This window comes from Oncorhynchus gorbuscha, linkage group LG05 (genome assembly GCF_021184085.1).
Source record: "Oncorhynchus gorbuscha isolate QuinsamMale2020 ecotype Even-year linkage group LG05, OgorEven_v1.0, whole genome shotgun sequence".
NCBI lineage: Eukaryota > Metazoa > Chordata > Actinopteri > Salmoniformes > Salmonidae > Oncorhynchus > Oncorhynchus gorbuscha.
In genome coordinates, this window is record NC_060177.1 from 271,513 (window position 1) to 295,090 (window position 23,578).

The 23,578-nt window shown below is 46.2% G+C and overlaps 2 protein-coding genes across 2 annotated transcripts; one reads left to right on the forward strand and one right to left on the reverse strand.

Moving 5' to 3' along the window:
* Nucleotides 1-986: 986 nt before the first annotated feature.
* LOC124035349 (solute carrier organic anion transporter family member 3A1-like) lies at nucleotides 987-8,171 on the forward strand. The gene is made up of 2 exons (XM_046348814.1): nucleotides 987-1,019; nucleotides 7,689-8,171. Exons 1-2 carry the CDS (start codon nucleotides 987-989, stop codon nucleotides 8,169-8,171), a joined length of 516 nt encoding a protein of 171 aa, XP_046204770.1.
* Nucleotides 8,172-14,544: 6,373 nt separating this feature from the next.
* LOC124034977 (hatching enzyme 1.2-like) lies at nucleotides 14,545-15,691 on the reverse strand. The gene has a single exon (XM_046348367.1). The coding sequence runs from the start codon at nucleotides 15,579-15,581 to the stop codon at nucleotides 14,784-14,786; it is 798 nt and encodes a 265-aa protein (XP_046204323.1). The 5' UTR covers nucleotides 15,582-15,691; the 3' UTR covers nucleotides 14,545-14,783.
* Between the last annotated feature and the right edge of the window lie 7,887 nt (nucleotides 15,692-23,578).

Below are 23,578 nucleotides of genomic sequence, written 5' to 3' on the forward strand. Positions count from 1 at the left end.
ATACATTTAAATATTAAATAAAAAGTAACACAATAAAATAACAATACCAAGGCTATATACAGGGGGTACTGATACCCAGTTGGGGGTACAGGTTAGTCCAGGTAATTTGTACATGTAGGTAGGGATAAAGTGACTGCATAGATAAGAAACAGTGAGTAGCAGCAGTGTAAAAACACGGGAGCAGGTAATGTAAATAGTCTGGGTAATCTCGTAAAGTTTAATATAGTCAGGAATGGATGGACTACTTAAATTGAAGATGTGATAGAGATGAAAGGGAGAGCAGAGAGCTAGAGAAATGGACAGAGAAATGGAGAGAAATAGGCAGAGAGAGCGAATTAGGCAGAGAGAAAGAGGGGCAGAGAGGGAGAGCTTGGGGGTGGTGTTTTGGTGCAGGTTATCCAGCTGCACTGAGAGAGGTGGCTACGTAGTAACGCAACACGCACGGTACGGTGTGTGATCATTGCATTTCTCTGTGAAAAACAACCTGCGCGATATGGAGACCTGGATTCCGACTGTTATGGAATTTGATCATTGCCGCGGTTAGAGATATCAATATACCGTCGGCGGAAAAACTATGTCCTTCAACGTGTCGTCTGATGGGGGCATTCATTCCTGCTGGAGCTGAGGCGACGCACCAGGGATGTTTAGAAGCCGCCCGGACCCACCAGACCAATAAAGTCTTCAGAATAATGTATTGCGGTTTTCCGAACATGTTTATGGTGTGTGGACATACTGTAGCAGGGTTAATCATTCGAACCGGATAGTGACAGCTAGTTCTCCTGCAATAGACTAAGTTATCTCGCTGGAAATGGTCATCATTAGACTGGATCTGTGTAGCTTCCAGCCTTACCTTTTCTGAAAGGATGCAGGTGAAAAATCAGATCTGTACAGAGAGGAGTACCGAAGACCCCGAACACGATGATAACCAGAAACATACTTCATGTTTTTCTAATATCAAAATATTTCTAGTATCGGAATGTGCGCTGATGCTGGCGCAGGGGACGGTTGGCGCGTATCTGGTAAGTTATCCTCTCAGAACGCTGTCGAACGTCCCAACCTTCCAGTGATGGGAAATCATGTTTGATCCCCTTCACATGCGATGTAGGCGATTTTCTTTTGGTGAGAAACCGTGACGTTAGGTCAAGTGGCCCTTACACACGGAGCTCGCCAGAATCAACGTTCATGCACAACAATGTCGCCGGCGGTGTTGTTTTGTGTTCACATGAAATCAGGCTCATATCACGGAGCCTTCCAATTTCCACTGCCCATTGATTTATAACGCATACCCATCAGGCTAAGAGACTGCACCAGTAGAATGGCTGCCACGACACGTAACAACGCACAAACACTTTTTGACCGGTTCACCAGGTGACATCTGGTCTCAATATAAAATGTGTATTTTGATGGCAGTTAGGCTACATCTATTTTCAATAATGCAGATGTGGGCAATTTGTTTTGACTTGTTGGGCTGGTCTGTAGTGCAGTGCTTAGTGTACAATTAATAGTGTCCCCTTATGTCTAAGCCCCCTAACCACAAGTGGTGGGAAAAGTACCCAATTGTCATACTTGAGTAAAAGTAAAGATACCTTAATAGAAAAAGTCACCAAGTAAAATCCAACTTGAGTTAAAGTCTAAAAGTATTCTGTTTTCAATATACTTAAGTATCAAAAGTAAATGTAATTGTTAAAGTATACTTAAGTATCAAAAGTAAAAGTATGAATCATTTAAAATTCCTTAGTTTAAGCAAACCAGCCGGCACCATTCTCTTGCTTTTTAATTGAAGGATAACTAGGGACACGCTTCAACACTCAGACATACAGTTGAAGTGGGAAGTTTACATACACCTTAACCAAATACATTTAAACTCAGTTTTTCACAATTCCTGACATTTAATCCTAGTAAAAATTCCCTGTTTTAGGTCAGTTCGGATCACGACTTTATTTTAAGAATGTGAAATGTCAGAATAATAGTAGAGAGAATGATTTCTTTCAGCTTTTATTTCTTTCATCACATTCCCAGTGGGTCAGAAGTTTACATTCACTCAATTAGTATTTGGTAGCATTGTCTATAAATTGTTTAACTTGGGTCAAACGTTTCAGGTAGCTTTCCACAAGCTTCCCACAATAATTTGGGTGAGTTTTGGCCCATTCCTCCTGACAGAGCTGGTGTAAGTGAGTTAGGTTTGTAGGCCTCCTTGCTCGCACACGCTTTTTCAGTTCTGCCCACGCATTTTCTACAGGATTGAGGTCAGGGCTTTGTGAATACCTTGACTTTGTTGTCCTTTAGCCATTTTCCATAACTTTGGAAGTATGCTTTTGGTCATTGTCCATTTGGAAGACCCATTTGCGACCAAGCTTTAACTTCCTGACTGATGTCTTGAGATGTTGCTTCAATATATCCACATCATTTTCCTGCCTCATGAAGCCATCTATTTTGTGAAGTGTACCAGTCCCTCCTGCAGCAAAGCACCCCCACAACATGATGCTGCCACCCCCATGCTTCATGGTTGGGATGGTGTTCTTCGGCTTGTAATCCCTCCCCTTTTTCCTACAAATATAATGATGGTCATTATGGCCCAAAAGTTATATTTTTGTTTCATCAGACCAGAGGACATTTCTCCAAAAAGTACCATCTTTGTTCCCATGTGCAGTTGCAAACCGTAGTCTGGCTTTTTTATGGTGGTTTTGGTGCAGTGGCTTCTTCCTTCCTGAGTGGCCTTTCAGGTTATGTTGATATAGGACTTGTTTTACTGTGGATATAGATACTTTTGAACCTGTTTCCTTCAGCATCTTCACAAGGTCCTTTGCTGTTGTTCTGGGATTGATTTTCACTTTTCTCACGAAAGTACGTTCATCTCTAGGAGACAGAACGAATCTCCTTCCTGAGCGGTATGACGGCTGCGTGGTCCTATGGTGTTTATATTTGCGTACTATTGTTTGTACAGATGAACGTGGTTCCTTCAGGGTTTGGTTACCTTTCGGTTACTGGCCCAACGCTCTAACTACTAGGCTACCTGCAGCCCCATATAGACCTAGTTACTATGGTGTCAGAGTACTGGCTAGGCCAGAGAGCTGTATTTGTAGACCTAGTTACTATGGTATTAATCTAGAGCTGTATTTGTAGAACTAGTTACTATGGTATTAATCTAGAGCTGTATTTGTAGAACTAGTTACAATGGTATTAATCTAGAGCTGTATTTGTAGAACTAGTTACTATGGTATTAATCTAGAGCTGTATTTGTAGAACTAGTTACAATGGTATTAATCTAGAGCTGTATTTGTAGAACTAGTTACTATGGTATTAATCTAGAGCTGTATTTGTAGAACTAGTTACTATGGTATTAATCTAGAGCTGTATTTGTAGAACTAGTTACTATGGTATTAATCTAGCACTGTATTCTGCTGTTTTTCCAAACTTTTGACTGGCACTGTATATGTTTTGACTTCCTGTCTAGGGTTACACCCAGCAGTTTAGTCTCCTCAACTTCCTGTCTAGGGTTACACCCAGCAGTTTAGTCTCCTCAACTTACTGTCTAGGGTTACACCCAGCAGTTTAGTCTCCTCAATTTACTGTCTAGGGTTACACCCAGCAGTTTAGTCTCCTCAACTTACTGTCTAGGGTTACACCCAGCAGTTTAGTCTCCTCAACTTCCTGTCTAGGGTTACACCCAGCAGTTTAGTCTCCTCAACTTACTGTCTAGGGTTACACCCAGCAGTTTAGTCTCCTCGACTTACTGTCTAGGGTTACACCCAGCAGTTTAGTCTCCTCAACTTCCTGTCTAGGGTTACACCCAGCAGTTTAGTCTCCTCAACTTACTGTCTAGGGTTACACCCAGCAGTTTAGTCTCCTGAAGTTACTGTCTAGGGTTACACCCAGCAGTTTAGTCTCCTCAACTTACTGTCTAGGGTTACACACAGCAGTTTAGTCTCCTCAACTTACTGTCTAGGGTTACACCCAGCAGTTTAGTCTCCTCAACTTACTGTCTAGGGTTACACCCAGCAGTTTAGTCTCCTCAACTTACTGTCTAGGGTTACACCCAGCAGTTTAGTCTCCTCAACTTACTGTCTAGGGTTACACCCAGCAGTTTAGTCTCCTCAACTTACTGTCTAGGGTTACACCCAGCAGTTTAGTCTCCTCAACTTACTAAATTGCCACATTATTCAATAATAGATGTAGATCATGATATTAGAACCAAAATGTTGACCAGAAGGCCCTAGATCAAATCAAATTGTATTGTCACATGCACCGAATACAACAGGTGTAGGTAGACCTTACAGTGAAATGCTGAATACAACAGGTGAACAGGTAGACAACAGGTAGACCTTACAGTGAAATGCTGAATACAACAGGTGTAGGTAGACCTTACAGTGAAATGCTGAATACAACAGGTGAACAGGTAGACAACAGGTAGACCTTACAGTGAAATGCTGAATACAACAGGTGAACAGGTAGACAACAGGTAGACCTTACAGTGAAATGCTGAATACAACAGGTGAACAGGTAGACAACAGGTAGACCTTACAGTGAAATGCTGAATACAACAGGTGAACAGGTAGACAACAGGTAGACCTTACAGTGAAATGCTGAATACAACAGGTGAACAGGTGAACAGGTAGACAACAGGTAGACCTTACAGTCAAATCAAATCAAATTTTATTTGTCACATACACATGGTTAGCAGATGTTAATGCGAGTGTAGCGAAATGCTTGTTACAACAGGTGAACAGGTAGACAACAGGTAGACCTTACAGTGAAATGCTTACTTAACAAGCCCTTATAAGAGGTTGTGTTCAGCGCATTTGACAAATAAAGTGTGATTTGATTTGAGATGTCAACCTTATAGCTCAGTTCTGTAGCTCAGTTCTGTAGCTCAGTTAGCTCAGTTGGTAGAGCATGGTGCTTGTAACGCCAGGGTAGTGGGTTCGATCCCCGGGACCACCCATACGTAGAATGTATGCACACATGACTGTAAGTCGCTTTGGATGAAAGCGTCTGCTAAATGGCATATATTTATATTTATATTTATAGGCTCCTCGTCTCCCCCACAGTACATAGACAGATATCCCTCTCCCCCACTACATAGACAGATAGCCCTCTCCTCCACACTACATAGACAGATAGCCCTCTCCCCCACACTACATAGACAGATAGCCCTCTCCCCCCACTACATAGACAGATAGCCCTCTCCCCCACACTACATAGACAGATAGCCCTCTCCCCCATTACATAGACAGATAGCCCTCTCCCCCACACTACATAGACAGATAGCCCTCTCCCCCACATTACATAGACAGATAGTCCTCTCCTCCACACTACATAGACAGATAGCCCTCTCCCCCCACACTACATAGACAGATAGTCCTCTCCTCCACACTACATAGACAGATATCCCTCTCCTCCACACTACATAGACAGATAGCCCTCTCCCCCACACTACATAGACAGATAGCCCTCTCCTCCACACTACATAGACAGATAGTCCTCTCCTCCACACTACATAGACAGATAGTCCTCTCCTCCACACTACATAGACAGATAGTCCTCTCCTCCACACTACATAGACAGATAGCCCTCTCCCCCACACTACATAGACAGATAGCCCTCTCCCCCCACTACATAGACAGATAGTCCTCTCCTCCACTACATAGTACAGATAGCCCTCTCCCCCACACTACATAGACAGATAGCCCTCTCCTCCACACTACATAATACAGATATCCCTCTCCCCCCACTACATAGACAGATAGCCCTCTCCTCCACACTACATAGACAGATAGCCCTCTCCCCCACACTACATAGACAGATAGCCCTCTCCTCCACACTACATAGACAGATAGCCCTCTCCTCCACTACATAGACAGATAGTCCTCTCCTCCACTACATAGACAGATATCCCTCTCCTCCACTACATAGACAGATAGCCCTCTCCTCCACACTACATAGACAGATAGCCCTCTCCCCCACACTACATAGACAGATAGCCCTCTCCTCCACACTACATAGACAGATAGCCCTCTCCCCCACACTACATAGACAGATAGCCCTCTCCCCCACACTACATAGACAGATAGCCCTCTCCCCCACACTACATAGACAGATAGCCCTCTCCCCCATTACATAGACAGATAGCCCTCTCCCCCACACCACATAGACAGATAGCCCTCTCCCCCCACACTACATAGACAGATAGTCCTCTCCTCCACACTACATAGACAGATATCCCTCTCCTCCACACTACATAGACAGATAGCCCTCTCCCCCACACTACATAGACAGATAGCCCTCTCCCCCACACTACATAGACAGATAGCCCTCTCCCCCACTACATAGACAGATAGCCCTCTCCCCCACACTACATAGACAGATAGCCCTCTCCCCCCATTACATAGACAGATAGCCCTCTCCCCCACACCACATAGACAGATAGCCCTCTCCCCACACTACATAGACAGATAGTCCTCTCCTCCACACTACATAGACAGATATCCCTCTCCTCCACACTACATAGACAGATAGCCCTCTCCCCCACACTACATAGACAGATAGCCCTCTCCTCCAGACTACATAGACAGATAGTCCTCTCCTCCACACTACATAGACAGATAGTCCTCTCCTCCACACTACATAGACAGATATCCCTCTCCCCCACACTACATAGACAGATAACCCTCTCCTCCACACTACATAGCCAGATAGCCCTCTCCTCCACTACATAGACAGATAGTCCTCTCTTCCACACTACATAGACAGATAGCCCACTCCTCCACTACATAGACAGATAGCCCTCTCCTCCACACTACATAGACAGATAGCCCTCTCCCCCACTACATAGACAGATAGTCCTCTCCTCCACACTACATAGACAGATAGTCCTCTCCTCCACACTACATAGACAGATAGCCCTCTCCTCCACACTACATAGACAGATAGTCCTCTCCTCCACACTACATAGACAGATAGCCCTCTCCCCCACACTACATAGACAGATAGCCCTCTCCCCCCACTACATAGACAGATAGCCCTCTCCTCCACACTAAATAGACAGATAGCCCTCTCCCCCCACTACATAGACAGATAGCCCTCTCCTCCACACTACATAGACAGATAGCCCTCTCTTCCACACTACATAGACAGATAGCCCTCTCCTCCACACTACATAGACGGATAGTCCTCTCCTCCACACTACATAGACAGATAGCCCTCTCCTCCACACTACATAGACAGATAGCCCTCTCCCCTCACTACATAGACAGATAGCCCTCTCCTCCACACTACATAGACAGATAGTCCTCTCCTCCACACTACATAGACAGATAGTCCTCTCCCCCACACTACATAGACAGATATCCCTCTCCCCCACACTAAATAGACAGATAGCCCTCTCCCCCCACTACATAGACAGATAGTCCTCTCCCCCACACTAAATAGACAGATAGCCCTCTCCCCCCACTACATAGACAGATAGCCCTCTCCTCCACACTACATAGACAGATAGCCCTCTCCCCCACTACATAGACAGATAGCCCTCTCCTCCACACTACATAGACAGATAGCCCTCTCCCCCACTACATAGACAGATAGTCCTCTCCCCCACACTACATAGTACAGATAGCCCTCTCCCCCACACTACATAGACAGATAACCCTCTCCTCCACACTACGTAGACAGATATAACATTGTGTTTCTAGGTGAGTGTTCTGACCACCCTGGAGCGCCGCTTCAACCTCCAGTCCGCCGACGTGGGCGTGATCGCCAGCAGCTTCGAGATCGGCAACCTGGCCCTCATCCTATTTGTCAGCTACTTTGGCGCAAAGGCCCACCGGCCGCGTCTGATAGGCTGTGGGGGTCTCGTCATGGCGCTGGGCGCGCTGCTCTCCGCCCTGCCAGAGTTCCTGACCCACCAATATGAGTATGAGGCCGGGGATGGGTGGCACGCGGAGGACGGGAGAGATGTGTGTTCCAACATGACCAGGACTGAGGGCAGAGACTCTGCCTTCCTGTGTGGGAACAAGTCCAACACCAACATGATGTACCTGCTGCTGATAGGGGCCCAGGTACTGCTGGGGATCGGGGCAACACCAGTACAGCCTCTAGGGGTGTCCTACATAGACGACCACGTCAAGAGGAAAGACTCCTCTCTGTATATAGGTGAGTATATCAACCTTATATAATATACATATTAATAACAGAACAACTGTTACTCGTCTCTGTATATGGAGTAGGACCACACGCATTAGGAAGAAAGTAGTGACTCGTCTCTATACTGTATATAGAGGTCAGTTAACTACCTCTCCCTAACCACAATAACCCTAACCACAATTCCAGCAGGTTCTCTCTGTATATACTGTAGGTGAGTAGGACCACACACTTTAGAACAAAATAACTCGGAGCACCTCGCTGAAACGTTCAACCAGCCCGTCCGTTTGAGGGTGGTAAGGGGTTGTGCCATGCTGTCTGTGATGCTGCTTTATGAGTTTGGAGTTGAATTTGGTTCCCTGATCTGTGACAATATAACCTATTGGAACATGACTAACTACTTGTTAGTTTTCCTGTGATGTGTTTGGAAACCAGAGGGCAGAGTTAGGTCACTACATTCAGCCTAGGCCTGATTCATGTCAGAGCAGATGGTTGGGAGAATGGAACATAATTATAATAAACACTCTAAATTGACCACAATTATATTGACCCAAAAATAGATTGTATTTGAATATAACAGGAATTTCATAGCTTGATTACATTGAGACACGATCAAATGTCTTTTTTCGCTGGATTCCTGGCGGTTTTTAGTCTTTTTGGACCAATTATTATTGTAATGTTTTTTTGCAAAAAGCTTTGGGGGGGCCCAAAACAAATGACTGGCAGGCCAATTTTGGCACGAGGGCTGCCAGTTGCCGACCCCTGCCATAGAGGTTAAGTGTTGAGAGAGAATGATGAGGACAGTAACAGATGGTAATGAGGTAATTTACCATCAGCACAACAGGCAGAATACAGTGGCTAGTATATGTGAAGAAAAATTCAATTCAACACTATATCATAATAAATCCATTCTTTACAACATTATCTGTCTCTAACTAACAAGTACTATCCCTGGATTAACTCTCTATCTCTAACTAACAAATACTATCCCTGGATTAACTCTCTGTCTCTAACTAACAAGTACTATCCCTGGATTAACTCTCTGTCTCTAACTAACAAGTGCTATCCCTGGATTAACTCTGTCTCTAACTAACAAGTGCTATACCTGGATTAACTCTCTGTCTCTAACTAACAAGTACTAGCCCTGGATTAACTCTCTGTCTCTAACTAACAAGTACTAGCCCTGGATTAACTCTGTTGTTCTAACTAACAAGTGCTATCCCTGGATTAACTCTGTCGTTCTAACTAACAAGTACTAGCCCTGGATTAACTCTGTCGTTCTAACTAACAAGTACTAGCCCTGGATTAACTCTGTCGTTCTAACTAACAAATACTAGCCCTGGATTAACTCTGTCGTTCTAACTAATAAATACTAGCCCTGGATTAACTCTGTGGTTCTAACTAATAAATACTAGCCCTGGATTAACTCTGTGGTTCTAACTAATAAATACTAGCCCTGGATTAACTCTGTCTCTAACTAACAAGTACTAGCCCTGGATTAACTATCTGTCTCTAACTAACAAGTACTACCCCTGGATTAACTCTCTGTCTCTAACTAACAAGTACTAGCCCTGGATTAACTATCTGTCTCTAACTAACAAGTACTAGCCCTGGATTAACTCTGTCTCTAACTAACAAGTACTATACCTGGATTAACTCTCTGTCTCTAACTAACAAGTACTAGCCCTGGATTAACTCGCTGTCTCTAACTAATAAATACTAACCCTGGATTAACTCTGTCTCTAAGTAACAAGTACTAGCCCTGGATTAATTTTGTGGCTCTAACTCACAAGTGCTATCCCTGGATTAACTCTGTCTCTAAGTAACAAGTCCAAACCTGGATTAACTCTCTGTCTCTAACTAACAAGTGCTATCCCTGGATTAACTCTCTGTCTCTAAGTAACAAGTGCTATCCCTGGATTAAATCTGTCTCTAAATAACAAGTACTAACCCTGGATTAACTCTGTCTCTAAGTAACAAGTGCTATCCCTGGATTAACTCTGTCTCTAAGTAACAAGTGCTATCCCTGGATTAACTCTGTCTCTAAGTAACAAGTACTAACCCTGGATTAACTCTGTCTCTAAGTAACAAGTGCTATCCCTGGATTAACTCTGTCTCTAACTCACAAGTGCTATCCCTGGATTAACTCTGTCTCTAACTAACAAGTACTAACCCTGGATTAACTCTCTGTCTCTAACTAACAAGTACTATCCCTGGATTAACTCTCTGTCTCTAACTAATAAATACTAACCCTGGATTAACTCTGTCTCTAAGTAACAAGTACTAGCCCTGGATTAACTTTGTGGCTCTAACTCACAAGTGCTATCCCTGGATTAACTCTCTGTCTCTAACTATCAAGTACTAACCCTGGATTAACTCTGTCTCTAAGTAACAAGTACTATCCCTGGATTAACTCTCTGTCTCTTAACTAACAAGTACTAGTCCTGGATGAGCTCTGTGGCTCTAACTAATAAATACTAGCCCTGGATTAACTCTCAAATTAATCTCTCCCCTACATTTAAATCACCATCAAGACTAATGGCGTGACTAAGGGGCTGACTGAGGGACTGATTCTGACCAGTTACTAGGTTACGTAAACCTAATGACAGTGACTACAGAGGTTTAATGACACAGTGACTACAGAGGTCTAATGACACAGTGACTACAGAGGTCTAATGACACAGTGACTACAGAGGTCTAATGACACAGTGACTACAGAGGTCTAATGACACAGTGACTACAGAGGTTTAATGACACAGTGACTACAGAGGTTTAATGACACTGACTACAGAGGTCTAATGACACAGTGACTACAGAGGTTTAATGACACAGTGACTACAGAGGTCTAATGACACAGTGACTACAGAGGTCTAATGACACAGTGACTACAGAGGTCTAATGACACAGTGACTACAGAGGTCTAATGACACAGTGACTACAGAGGTCTAATGACACAGTGACTACAAACATCTAATGGCACAGTGACTACAGAGGTCTAATGACACAGTGACTACAGAGGTCTAATGACACAGTGACTACAGAGGTCTAATGACACAGTGACTACAGAGGTCTAATGACACAGTGACTACAAACATCTAATGGCACAGTGACTACAGAGGTCTAATGACACAGTGACTACAGAGGTCTAATGACACAGTGACTACAAACATCTAATGGCACAGTGACTACAGAGGTCTAATGACACAGTGACTACAGAGGTCTAATGACACAGTGACTGACAGTGTTATTAGACCTTTGTAGTCACTGTGTCATTAGACCTCTGTAGTCACTGTGTCATTAGACCTCTGTAGTCACTGTGTCATTAGACCTCTGTAGTTAATGTGTCATTAGACAGAACCAGGCTACCAGCAGACTAGAACCAGGCTACCAGCAGGCTAGAACCAGGCTATCTCCAGACTAGAACCAGGCTACCATCAGACTAGAACCAGGCTACCAGCAGGCTAGAACCAGACTACCAGCAGGCTAGAACCAGGCTATTGCCAGACTAGAACCAGGCTACCGTCAGACTAGAACCAGGCTACCAGCAGGCTAGAACCAGGCTACCAGCAGGCTAGAACCAGGCTACCGGCAGGCTAGAACCATGCTACCAGCAGGCTAGAACCAGGCTACTGCCAGGCTAGAATCAGGTTACCACCAGACTAGAACCAGGCTAACAGCATGCTAGAACCAGGCTACTACCAGGCTAGAACCAATCTACCAGCAGGGTAGAACCAGGCTACCAGCAGGCTAGAACCAGGCTACCAGCAGGCTAGAACCAGGCTACCAGCAGGCTAGAACCAGGCTACCAGCAGGCTAGAACCAGGCTACCAGCAGGCTAGAACCAGGCTACCAGCAGGCTAGAACCAGGCTACCAGCAGGCTAGAACCAGAGCTAACCAGACTACCAGCAGGCTAGAACCAGGCTATTGCCAGACTAGAACCAGGCTACCGTCAGACTAGAACCAGGCTACCAGCAGGCTAGAACCAGGCTACCAGCAGGCTAGAACCAGGCTACCGGCAGGCTAGAACCATGCTACCAGCAGGCTAGAACCAGGCTACTGCCAGGCTAGAATCAGGTTACCACCAGACTAGAACCAGGCTAACAGCATGCTAGAACCAGGCTACTACCAGGCTAGAACCAATCTACCAGCAGGGTAGAACCATGCTACCAGCAGGCTAGAACCAGGCTACCAGCAGGCTAGAACCAGGCTACCAGCAGGCTAGAACCAGGCTACCAGCAGGCTTGAACCAGGCTACCAGCAGGCTTGAACCAGGCTACCAGCAGGCTAGAACCAGGCTACCAGCAGGCTAGAACCAGGCTACCAGCAGGCTAGAACCAGGCTACCAGCAGGCTAGAACCAGGCTACCAGCAGGCTAGAACCAGGCTACCAGCAGGCTAGAACCAGGCTACCAGCAGGCTAGAACCAAGCTACCAGCAGGGTAGAACCATGCTACCAGCAGGCTAGAACCAGGCTACCAGCAGGCTAGAACCAGGCTACCAGCAGGCTAGAACCAGGCTACTACCAGGCTAGAACCAAGCTACCAGCAGGGTAGAACCATGCTACCAGCAGGCTAGAACCAGGCTACCAGCAGGCTAGAACCAGGCTACCAGCAGGCTAGAACCAGGCTACCAGGCTAGAACCAGGCTACCAGGGCTAGAACCAGGCTACCAGCAGGCTAGAACCAGGCTACCAGCAGGCTAGAACCAGGCTACCAGCAGGCTAGAACCAGGCTACCAGCAGGCTAAAACCAAGCTACCAGCAGGGTAGAACCATGCTACCAGCAGGCTAGAACCAGGCTACCAGCAGGCTAGAACCAGGCTACCAGCAGGCTAGAACCAGGCTACCAGCAGGCTTGAACCAGGCTACCAGCAGGCTAGAACCAGGCTACCAGCAGGCTAGAACCAGGCTACCAGCAGGCTAGAACCAGGCTACCAGCAGGCTAGAACCATGCTACCAGCAGGCGAGAACCAGGCTACCAGCAGACTAGAACCAGGCTACCAGCAGGCTAGAACCAGGCTACCAGCAGGATAGAACCAGGCTACCAGCAGGCTAGAACCAGGCTACCAGCAGGCTAGAACCAGGCTACCAGCAGGCTAGAACCAGGCTAGAACCAGGCTACCAGCAGGTTAGAACCAAGCTACCAGCAGGCTAGAACCAGGCTACCAGCAGGCTAGAACCAGGCTAGAACCAGGCTACCAGCAGGTTAGAACCAAGCTACCAGCAGCCTAGAACCAGGCTACCAGCAGGCTAGAACCAGGCTACCAGCAGGCTAGAACCAGGCTACCAGCAGGCTAGAACCAGGCTACCAGCAGGCTAGAACCAGGCTACCACCAGGCTAGAACCAGGCTACCAGCAGGCTAGAATCAGGTTAGAACCAAGCTACCAGCAGGCTAGAACCAGGCTACCAGCAGGCTAGAACCAGGCTACCAGCAGGTTAGAACCAAGCTACCAGCAGGCTAGAACCAGGCTACCAGCAGGCTAGAACCAGGCTAGAACCAAGCTACCAGCAGGCTAGAACCAGGCTACCAGCAGGTTAGAACCAGGCTACCAGCAGGTTAGAACCAAGCTACCAGCAGGCTAGAACCAGGCTAGAACCAGACTACCAGCAGGCTAGAACCAAGCTACCAGCAGGCTAGAACCAGGCTAGAACCAGGCTACCAGCAGGCTAGAACCAGGCTACCAGCAGGCTAGAACCAGGCTAGAACCAGGCTAGAACCAAGCTACCAGCAGGCTAGAACCAGGCTAGAACCAGGCTACCAGCAGGCTAGAACCAGGCTAGAACCAGGCTAGAACCAAGCTACCAGCAGGCTAGAACCAGGCTAGAACCAGGCTACAGTAGGTTAGAACCAGGCTACCAGCAGGCTAGAACCAGGCTAGAACCAAGCTACCAGCAGGCTAGAACCAGGCTACCAGCAGGTTAGAACCAGGCTACCAGCAGGTTAGAACCAAGCTACCAGCAGGCTAGAACCAGGCTAGAACCAGACTACCAGCAGGCTAGAACCAAGCTACCAGCAGGCTAGAACCAGGCTAGAACCAGGCTACCAGCAGGCTAGAACCAGGCTACCAGCAGGTTAGAACCAGGCTAGAACCAGGCTAGAACCAAGCTACCAGCAGGCTAGAACCAGGCTACCAGCAGGCTAGAACCAGGCTAGAACCAAGCTACCAGCAGGCTAGAACCAGGCTAGAACCAGGCTACAGCAGGTTAGAACCAGGCTACCAGCAGGCTAGAACCAGGCTACCAGCAGGCTAGAACCAGGCTAGAACCAGGCTACCAGCAGGCTAGAACCAGGCTACAGCAGGCTAGAACCAGGCTACAGCATCTTCCGGAAACATTGGAGGAATCATTGTCAACATGTATACAGCACCATAGTGTCATCAGAGAAACACATGCAGATTCAATAATGTTGTTTCAAACGCTTTTATTTCTATGTTTCAACCCAAAGTGATACAGAAAAGCACATTGTTCTGTACTACTAAATATTTATTTGATCTAAATCCGATAAGGCCATAAGACATGAGAAGCCGTGAAGTATAGTGAATAACACACAGCTGATGATTTGAATGAACAGGACACTGGATGATGTGTCAGATGTATTGTAGACATCTTCACCTTACTCTCCTCCTCCTGTGACTTGATGTCTTCCTCTCAGCAGCCGTAGAGTCGGCTGATCCTCAGGATGTCAGTGGTGGACATCCCCTGTCTCTGGCCGATGGACACGTCGGGGTTGGGGATGGGGGTGATGGTGTCCTTCCCGTTGACAGAGAAGGCTGTTTTTCCATAGTGCATGACAGAGCTGTAGTCATAGGGACTGTTCAGGTTGTTGGTGTTTTGTTTATCGAAGTTATTGACCATGTAAGAGTCGATGTTACTCCAGTTGATGGTGACGTACTGGTCACGGTCGCTCCTGGTTTGTTCGTGCTGGAATCCCAGAGCGTGGAGGGTCTCGTGCTGAATGATGCCGAGAAAGATGCAGCCAACGCTGTTAACAGAGACCGTCTGTTTCCCTCCAATTCTCCCGAGAGAAGAGTAGCAGCCGCTCAAACTCTCAAAGCTGATGTAGTCTTTCTGGTTGCCACGTGGCACAAAGCGAATGCAGGTCTTGCTGTGGAACGACTGGACGGCGTGCTCAATCTCCTTCATGTCGGAGGGAGTGAATCTGCTGTCTTCTATTATGTAGGGCACTTCAATGTATCCGCTAGAGGCTTTCTTCCACAGGCAGCTGTTTCCTCCTTGCATGCACTGCATGGCGTTTCTGGTTCTTGGTACCACCAGGTCTCCCTCCATCAGCATCTCATCAGAGCCGTTATTAGCGGTCAGAATTCTCTCAGTGATGTCTACAGCCTCAAGGTGGTCTATCCACATGGCTGGTCCACTGTGGTCCATTTGGGCCTGAGAGAGGCCCAGTACCAGCAGCAGGATGGTGAGAGAGGGGCTTTGCTCCATCTTCAGTGTGTGAACAGATTCTGGATGGCTCCTTGGTTCTGGCAGTGGAGATACTCTAGATGTCTTGGTCTTTGAGATGCTTTGGAGAGGCTCCTTGGCACTGAGTCTTGATGTGTGATTCTGTCTGGTCAGTCCTGGGCTTTTATACAGACCTCTACAGGTGTGTCTGCAGTAGGATTAAGGGTTGGGGTCCATGTTGTTAGTTCTAAATAAACCTCTGAAGGAGGACTCCATCTACAGTTTACACAAGGATTAATTTACTAGGCTGGAGTTCTTGTTTAAAACCACCATTAGGACTACTGGGCCGGCTCCAGGCATAAGCGACATGAGCGGTCGCCGACCCCAAAAATGTAATCATATCATTTTGGGGGAAACTCAGTCAGGGTCTCAACTTACTGTTGAGAGTTAAATTAGTAGAATACACAAGGTGCAAGTTTGAAATGTGGTTGTGCATCAGCTGTTTTTCACTTGTTATGTCAGTCACTGACCCTCAATCAGCCAGATAACACTGTTTAGATTGTATTAGTCCGTATCACTCAGATATCAGTAACATGGCAAAATGTGTACAACTGCAGCCAGATAACACTGTTTAGATTGTATTAGTCCGTATCACTCAGATATCAGTAACATGGCAAAATGTGTACAACTGCAGCCAGATAACACTGTTTAGATTGTATTAGTCCGTATCACTCAGATATCAGTAACATGGCAAAATGTGTACAACTGCAGAGCATGTTTAGATTTATTAGTCGTTCACTCAGATATCAGTAACATGGCAAAATGTGTACCTGCAGCAGATATGTTTAGATTGTATTAGATCCCAGATATCAGTAACATGGCAAAATGTGGGAGCCCCAAAAATGTTAAAATGTTAGAACCGGGCCTGCAACACACACACACACACACACACACACACACACACACACACACACACACACACACACACACACACACACACACACACACACACACACACACACACACACACACACACACACACACACACACACACACACACACACACACAGCTCGGTTTCCAGCTGGTCCAGTCTCCAGCTCATCCATTAGGGCTATTCTGGGTGGGACTAGCTCACTGATGCACCTCTCTTAGCCATGTTGTCTTAAACAGTCCTCACTAAGGGTTAAAGCTGCTTTGTTTGCAGGAAACACCCCACCCTGTTCTCATAGTTTATAAAATAGCTATCCTATTACCCAAATATACTGTTGTATCTTCATTAAAGTTACATGTGATTAATGAAAAGCACATCCATTTGTCCATCCAGATGATAATAAAGTTGATGAGATCAGCCATATGTCCCCCAGTATGATGAGATCAGCCATATGTCCCCCAGTATGATGAGATCAGCCATATGTCCCCCAGTATGATGAGATCAGCCATATGTCCCCCAGTATGATGAGATCAGCCATATGTCCCCCAGTATGATGAGATCAGCCATATGTCCCCAGTCAGTAGTATGATGAGATCAGCCATATGTCCCTCAGTCAGTAGTATGATGAGATCAGCCATATGTCCCTCAGTCAGTAGTATGATGAGATCAGCCATATGTCCCCCAGTCAGTAGTATGATGAGATCAGCCATATGTCCCTCAGTCAGTAGTATGATGAGATCAGCCATATGTCCCTCAGTCAGTAGTATGATGAGATCAGCCATATGTCCCTCAGTCAGTAGTATGATGAGATCAGCCATATGTCCCTCAGTCAGTAGTATGATGAGATCAGCCATATGTCCCTCAGTATGATGAGATCAGCCATATGTCCCCCAGTCAGTAGTATGATGAGATCAGCCATATGTCCCTCAGTCAGTAGTATGATGAGATCAGCCATATGTCCCCCAGTATGATGAGATCAGCCATATGTCCCCCAGTCAGTAGTATGATGAGATCAGCCATATGTCCCCCAGTCAGTAGTATGATGAGATCAGCCATATGTCCCCCAGTCAGTAGTATGATGAGATCAGCCATATGTCCCTCAGTTAGTAGTATGATGAGATCAGCCATATGTCCCCCAGTCAGTAGTATGATGAGATCAGCCATATGTCCCCCAGTATGATGAGATCAGCCATATGTCCCCCAGTATGATGAGATCAGCCATATGTCCCCCAGTATGATGAGATCAGCCATATGTCCCTCAGTCAGTAGTATGATGAGATCAGCCATATGTCCCCAGTCAGTAGTATGATGAGATCAGCCATATGTCCCCAGTCAGTAGTATGATGAGATCAGCCATATGTCCCCAGTCAGTAGTATGATGAGATCAGCCATATGTCCCCCAGTCAGTAGTATGAGAGATCAGCCATATGTCCCTCAGTCAGTAGTATGATGAGATCAGCCATATGTCCCTCAGTCAGTAGTATGATGAGATCAGCCATATGTCCCCCAGTCAGTAGTATGCTGAGATCAGCCATATGTCCCTCAGTCAGTAGTATGCTGAGATCAGCCATATGTCCCTCAGTCAGTAGTATGATGAGATCAGCCATATGTCCCTCAGTCAGTAGTATGATGAGATCAGCCATATGTCCCTCAGTCAGTAGTATGATGAGATCAGCCATATGTCCCCCAGTCAGTAGTATGATGAGATCAGCCATATGTCCCTCAGTCAGTAGTATGATGAGATCAGCCATATGTCCCCCAGTCAGTAGTATGATGAGATCAGCCATATGTCCCTCAGTCAGTAGTATGATATGGAGATCAGCCATATGTCCCCCAGTCAGTAGTATGATGAGATCAGCCATATGTCCCTCAGTCAGTAGTATGATATGGAGATCAGCCATATGTCCCCAGTCAGTAGTATGAGAGATCAGCCATATGTCCCTCAGTCAGTAGTATGATGAGATCAGCCATATGTCCCCCAGTAGTAGTATGAGAGATCAGCCATATGTCCCTCAGTAGTAGTATGAGATCAGCCATATGTCCCCCAGTATGATGAGATCAGCCATATGTCCCCCAGTATGATGAGATCAGTCATATGTCCCCCAGTATGATGAGATCAGCCATATGTCCCTCAGTCAGTAGTATGATGAGATCAGCCATATGTCCCCCAGTCAGTAGTATGATATGGAGATCAGCCATATGTCCCTCAGTCAGTAGTATGATGAGATCAGCCATATGTCCCCCAGTCAGTAGTATGATGAGATCAGCCATATGTCCCCCAGTCAGTAGTATGATGAGATCAGCCATATGTCACTCAGTCAGTAGTATGATGAGATCAGCCATATGTCCCCCAGTATGATGAGATCAGCCATATGTCCCTCAGTCAGTAGTATGATGAGATCAGCCATATGTCCCTCAGTCAGTAGTATGATGAGATCAGCCATATGTCCCTCAGTCAGTAGTATGATGAGATCAGCCATATGTCCCTCAGTCAGTAGTATGATGAGATCAGCCATATGTCCCTCAGTCAGTAGTATGATGAGATCAGCCATATGTCCCCAGTCAGTAGTGATGAGATCAGCCATATGTCCCTCAGTCAGTAGTATGATGAGATCAGCCATATGTCCCCAGTCAGTATGATGAGATCAGCCATATGTCCCCAGTCAGTAGTATGATGAGATCAGCCATATGTCCCCCAGTATGATGAGATCAGCCATATGTCCCTCAGTCAGTAGTATGATGAGATCAGCCATATGTCCCCCAGTCAGTAGTATGATGAGATCAGCCATATGTCCTCAGTCAGTAGTATGATGAGATCAGCCATATGTCCCCAGTATGATGAGATCAGCCATATGTCCCCAGTCAGTAGTATGATGAGATCAGCCATATGTCCCCCAGTCAGTAGTATGATGAGATCAGCCATATGTCCCTCAGTCAGTAGTATGATGAGATCAGCCATATGTCCCCCAGTCAGTAGTATGATGAGATCAGCCATATGTCCCCAGTCAGTATCAGCCATATGATGAGATCATCAGCCATATGTCCCTCAGTCAGTAGTATGATGAGATCAGCCATATGTCCCCCAGTCAGTAGTATGATGAGATCAGCCATATGTCCCTCAGTCAGTAGTATGATGAGATCAGCCATATGTCCCCCAGTCAGTAGTATGATGAGATCAGCCATATGTCCCCAGTAGTCAGTAGTATGATATGAGATCAGCCATATGTCCCTCAGTCAGTAGTATGATGAGATCAGCCATATGTCCCTCAGTCAGTAGTATGATGAGATCAGCCATATGTCCCTCAGTATGATGAGATCAGCCATATGTCCCTCAGTCAGTATATGATGAGATCAGCCATATGTCCCCCAGTATGATGAGATCAGCCATATGTCCCCCAGTCAGTAGTATGATGAGATCAGCCATATGTCCCCAGTCAGTAGTATGATGAGATCAGCCATATGTCCCTCAGTCAGTAGTATGATGAGATCAGCCATATGTCCCTCAGTCAGTAGTATGATGAGATCAGCCATATGTCCCTCAGTCAGTAGTATGATGAGATCAGCCATATGTCCCTCAGTCAGTAGTATGATATGGAGATCAGCCATATGTCCCCCAGTATGATGAGATCAGCCATATGTCCCTCAGTCAGTAGTATGATGAGATCAGCCATATGTCCCCAGTATGATGATGATCAGCCATATGTCCCTCAGTCAGTAGTATGATGAGATCAGCCATATGTCCCCAGTCAGTAGTATGATGAGATCAGCCATATGTCCCCCAGTATGATGAGATCAGCCATATGTCCCTCAGTCAGTAGTATGATGAGATCAGCCATATGTCCCCCAGTCATGTATGATGAGATCAGCCATATGTCCCCAGTCAGTAGTATGATGAGATCAGCCATATGTCCCCCAGTCAGTAGTATGATGAGATCAGCCATATGTCCCCCAGTCAGTAGTATGATGAGATCAGCCATATGTCCCCAGTCAGTAGTATGATGAGATCAGCCATATGTCCCCCAGTCAGTAGTATGATGAGATCAGCCATATGTCCCCAGTCAGTAGTATGATGAGATCAGCCATATGTCCCCCAGTCAGTAGTATGATGAGATCAGCCATATGTCCCTCAGTCAGTAGTATGATGAGATCAGCCATATGTCCCCAGTCAGTAGTATGATGAGATCAGCCATATGTCCCTCAGTCAGTAGTATGATGAGATCAGCCATATGTCCCCCAGTCAGTAGTATGATGAGATCAGCCATATGTCCCTCAGTCAGTAGTATGATGAGATCAGCCATATGTCCCCCAGTCAGTAGTATGATGAGATCAGCCATATGTCCCCCAGTATGATGAGATCAGCCATATGTCCCCCAGTCAGTAGTATGATGAGATCAGCCATATGTCCCTCAGTCAGTAGTATGATGAGATCAGCCATATGTCCCCCAGTCAGTAGTATGATGAGATCAGCCATATGTCCCCAGTCAGTAGTATGATGAGATCAGCCATATGTCCCCCAGTCAGTAGTATGATGAGATCAGCCATATGTCCTCAGTCAGTAGTATGATGAGATCAGCCATATGTCCCCCAGTCAGTAGTATGATGAGATCAGCCATATGTCCCCAGTCAGTAGTATGATGAGATCAGCCATATGTCCCCAGTCAGTAGTATGATGAGATCAGCCATATGTCCCCAGTCAGTAGTATGATGAGATCAGCCATATGTCCCCAGTCAGTAGTATGATGAGATCAGCCATATGTCCCCAGTCAGTAGTATGATGAGATCAGCCATATGTCCCCAGTATGATGAGATCAGCCATATGTCCCCCAGTCATAGTATGATGAGATCAGCCATATGTCCCTCAGTCAGTAGTATGATGAGATCAGCCATATGTCCCCCAGTCATGATGAGATCAGCCATATGTCCCCAGTCAGTAGTGATGAGATCAGCCATATGTCCCCAGTCAGTAGTATGATGAGATCAGCCATATGTCCCCAGTCAGTAGTATGATGAGATCAGCCATATGTCCCCCAGTCAGTAGTATGATGAGATCAGCCATATGTCCCCCAGTCATAGTATGATGAGATCAGCCATATGTCCCCCAGTCAGTAGTATGATGAGATCAGCCATATGTCCCCCAGTCAGTAGTATGATGAGATCAGTCAGTCAGTAGTATGATGAGATCAGCCATATGTCCCCCAGTCAGTAGTATGATGAGATCAGCCATATGTCCCCCAGTCAGTAGTATGATGAGATCAGCCATATGTCCCTCAGTCAGTAGTATGATGAGATCAGCCATATGTCCCCTCATAGTAGTCAGTAGTATGATGAGATCAGCCATATGTCCCTCAGTCAGTAGTATGATGAGATCAGCCATATGTCCCTCAGTCAGCCATATGTCCCCCATATGATGAGATCAGCCATATGTCCCCAGTCAGTAGTATGATGAGATCAGCCATATGTCCCCAGTCAGTAGTATGATGAGATCAGTCATATGTCCCCCAGTCAGTAGTATGATGAGATCAGCCATATGTCCCCCAGTCAGTAGTATGATGATCAGCCATATGTCCCCAGTATGATGAGATCAGCCATATGTCCCCAGATCAGTAGTATGATGAGATCAGCCATATGTCCCTCAGTCAGTAGTATGATGAGATCAGCCATATGTCCCCAGTCAGTAGTATGATGAGATCAGCCATATGTCCCTCAGTCAGTAGTATGATGAGATCAGCCATATGTCCCCCAGTCAGTAGTATGATGAGATCAGCCATATGTCCCCCAGTATGATGATATCAGCCATATGTCCCCAGTCAGTAGTATGATGAGATCAGCCATATGTCCCCCAGTCAGTAGTATGATGAGATCAGCCATATGTCCCCAGTCAGTAGTATGATGAGATCAGCCATATGTCCCTCAGTCAGTAGTATGATGAGATCAGCCATATGTCCCCCAGTCAGTAGTATGATGAGATCAGCCATATGTCCCTCAGTCAGTAGTATGATATGAGATCAGCCATATGTCCCTCAGTCAGTAGTATGATGAGATCAGCCATATGTCCCCCAGTAGTATGATGAGACGCTGTTATGTCCCCAGTATGATGAGATCAGCCACATATGTCCCCCAGTCAGTAGTATGATGAGATCAGTCATATGTCCCCCAGTCAGTAGTATGATGAGATCAGCCATGTCCCCAGTATGATGAGATGATGAGAGATCAGCCATATGTCCCCCAGTATGATGAGATCAGCCATATGTCCTCAGTCAGTAGTATGATGAGATCAGCCATATGTCCCCCAGTCAGTAGTATGATGAGATCAGCCATATGTCCCCAGTAGTATGATGAGATCAGCCATATGTCCCCAGTCAGTAGTATGATGAGATCAGCCATATGTCCCTCAGTCAGTAGTATGATGAGATCAGCCATATGTCCCCCGAAGTCAGTAGTATGATGAGATCAGCCATATGTCCCCCAGTCAGTAGTATGATGAGATCAGCCACATGTCCTCAGTCAGTAGTATGATGAGATTGGGGCCATATGTCCCTCAGTCAGTATGATGAGATCAGCCATAGTCCTCAGTCAGTAGTATCATGAGATCAGCCATATGTCCCCCAGTCAGTAGTATGATGAGATCAGCCATATGTCCCCCAGTCAGTAGTATGATGAGATCAGCCATATGTCCCTCAGTCAGTAGTATGATGAGATCAGCCATATGTCCCCAGTCGTAGTATGATGAGATCAGCCATATGTCCCTCAGTCAGTAGTATGATGAGATCAGCCATATGTCCCCCAGTCAGTAGTATGATGAGATCAGCCATATGTCCCCCAGTCAGTAGTATGATGAGATCAGCCATATGTCCCTCAGTCAGTAGTATGATGAGATCAGCCATATGTCCCCAGTCAGTAGTATGATGAGATCAGCCATATGTCCCCCAGTCAGTAGTATGATGAGATCAGCCATATGTCCCTCAGTCAGTAGTATGATGAGATCAGCCATATGTCCCCAGTCAGTAGTATGATGAGATCAGCCATATGTCCCTCAGTCAGTAGTATGATGAGATCAGCCATATGTCCCCCAGTCAGTAGTATGATGAGATCAGCCATATGTCCCCA

Bases quoted from the DNA above. Each gene is read 5' to 3' on its own strand.
- LOC124034977 (XM_046348367.1), bottom strand. From the start codon at position 15,581: ATGGAGCAAAGCCCCTCTCTCACCATCCTGCTGCTGGTACTGGGCCTC.
- LOC124035349 (XM_046348814.1), top strand. From the start codon at position 987: ATGCTGGCGCAGGGGACGGTTGGCGCGTATCTG. The intron at 1,020-7,688 runs GTAAGTTATCCT...TTGTGTTTCTAG, and splicing joins GGACGGTTGGCGCGTATCTG to GTGAGTGTTCTGACCACCCT.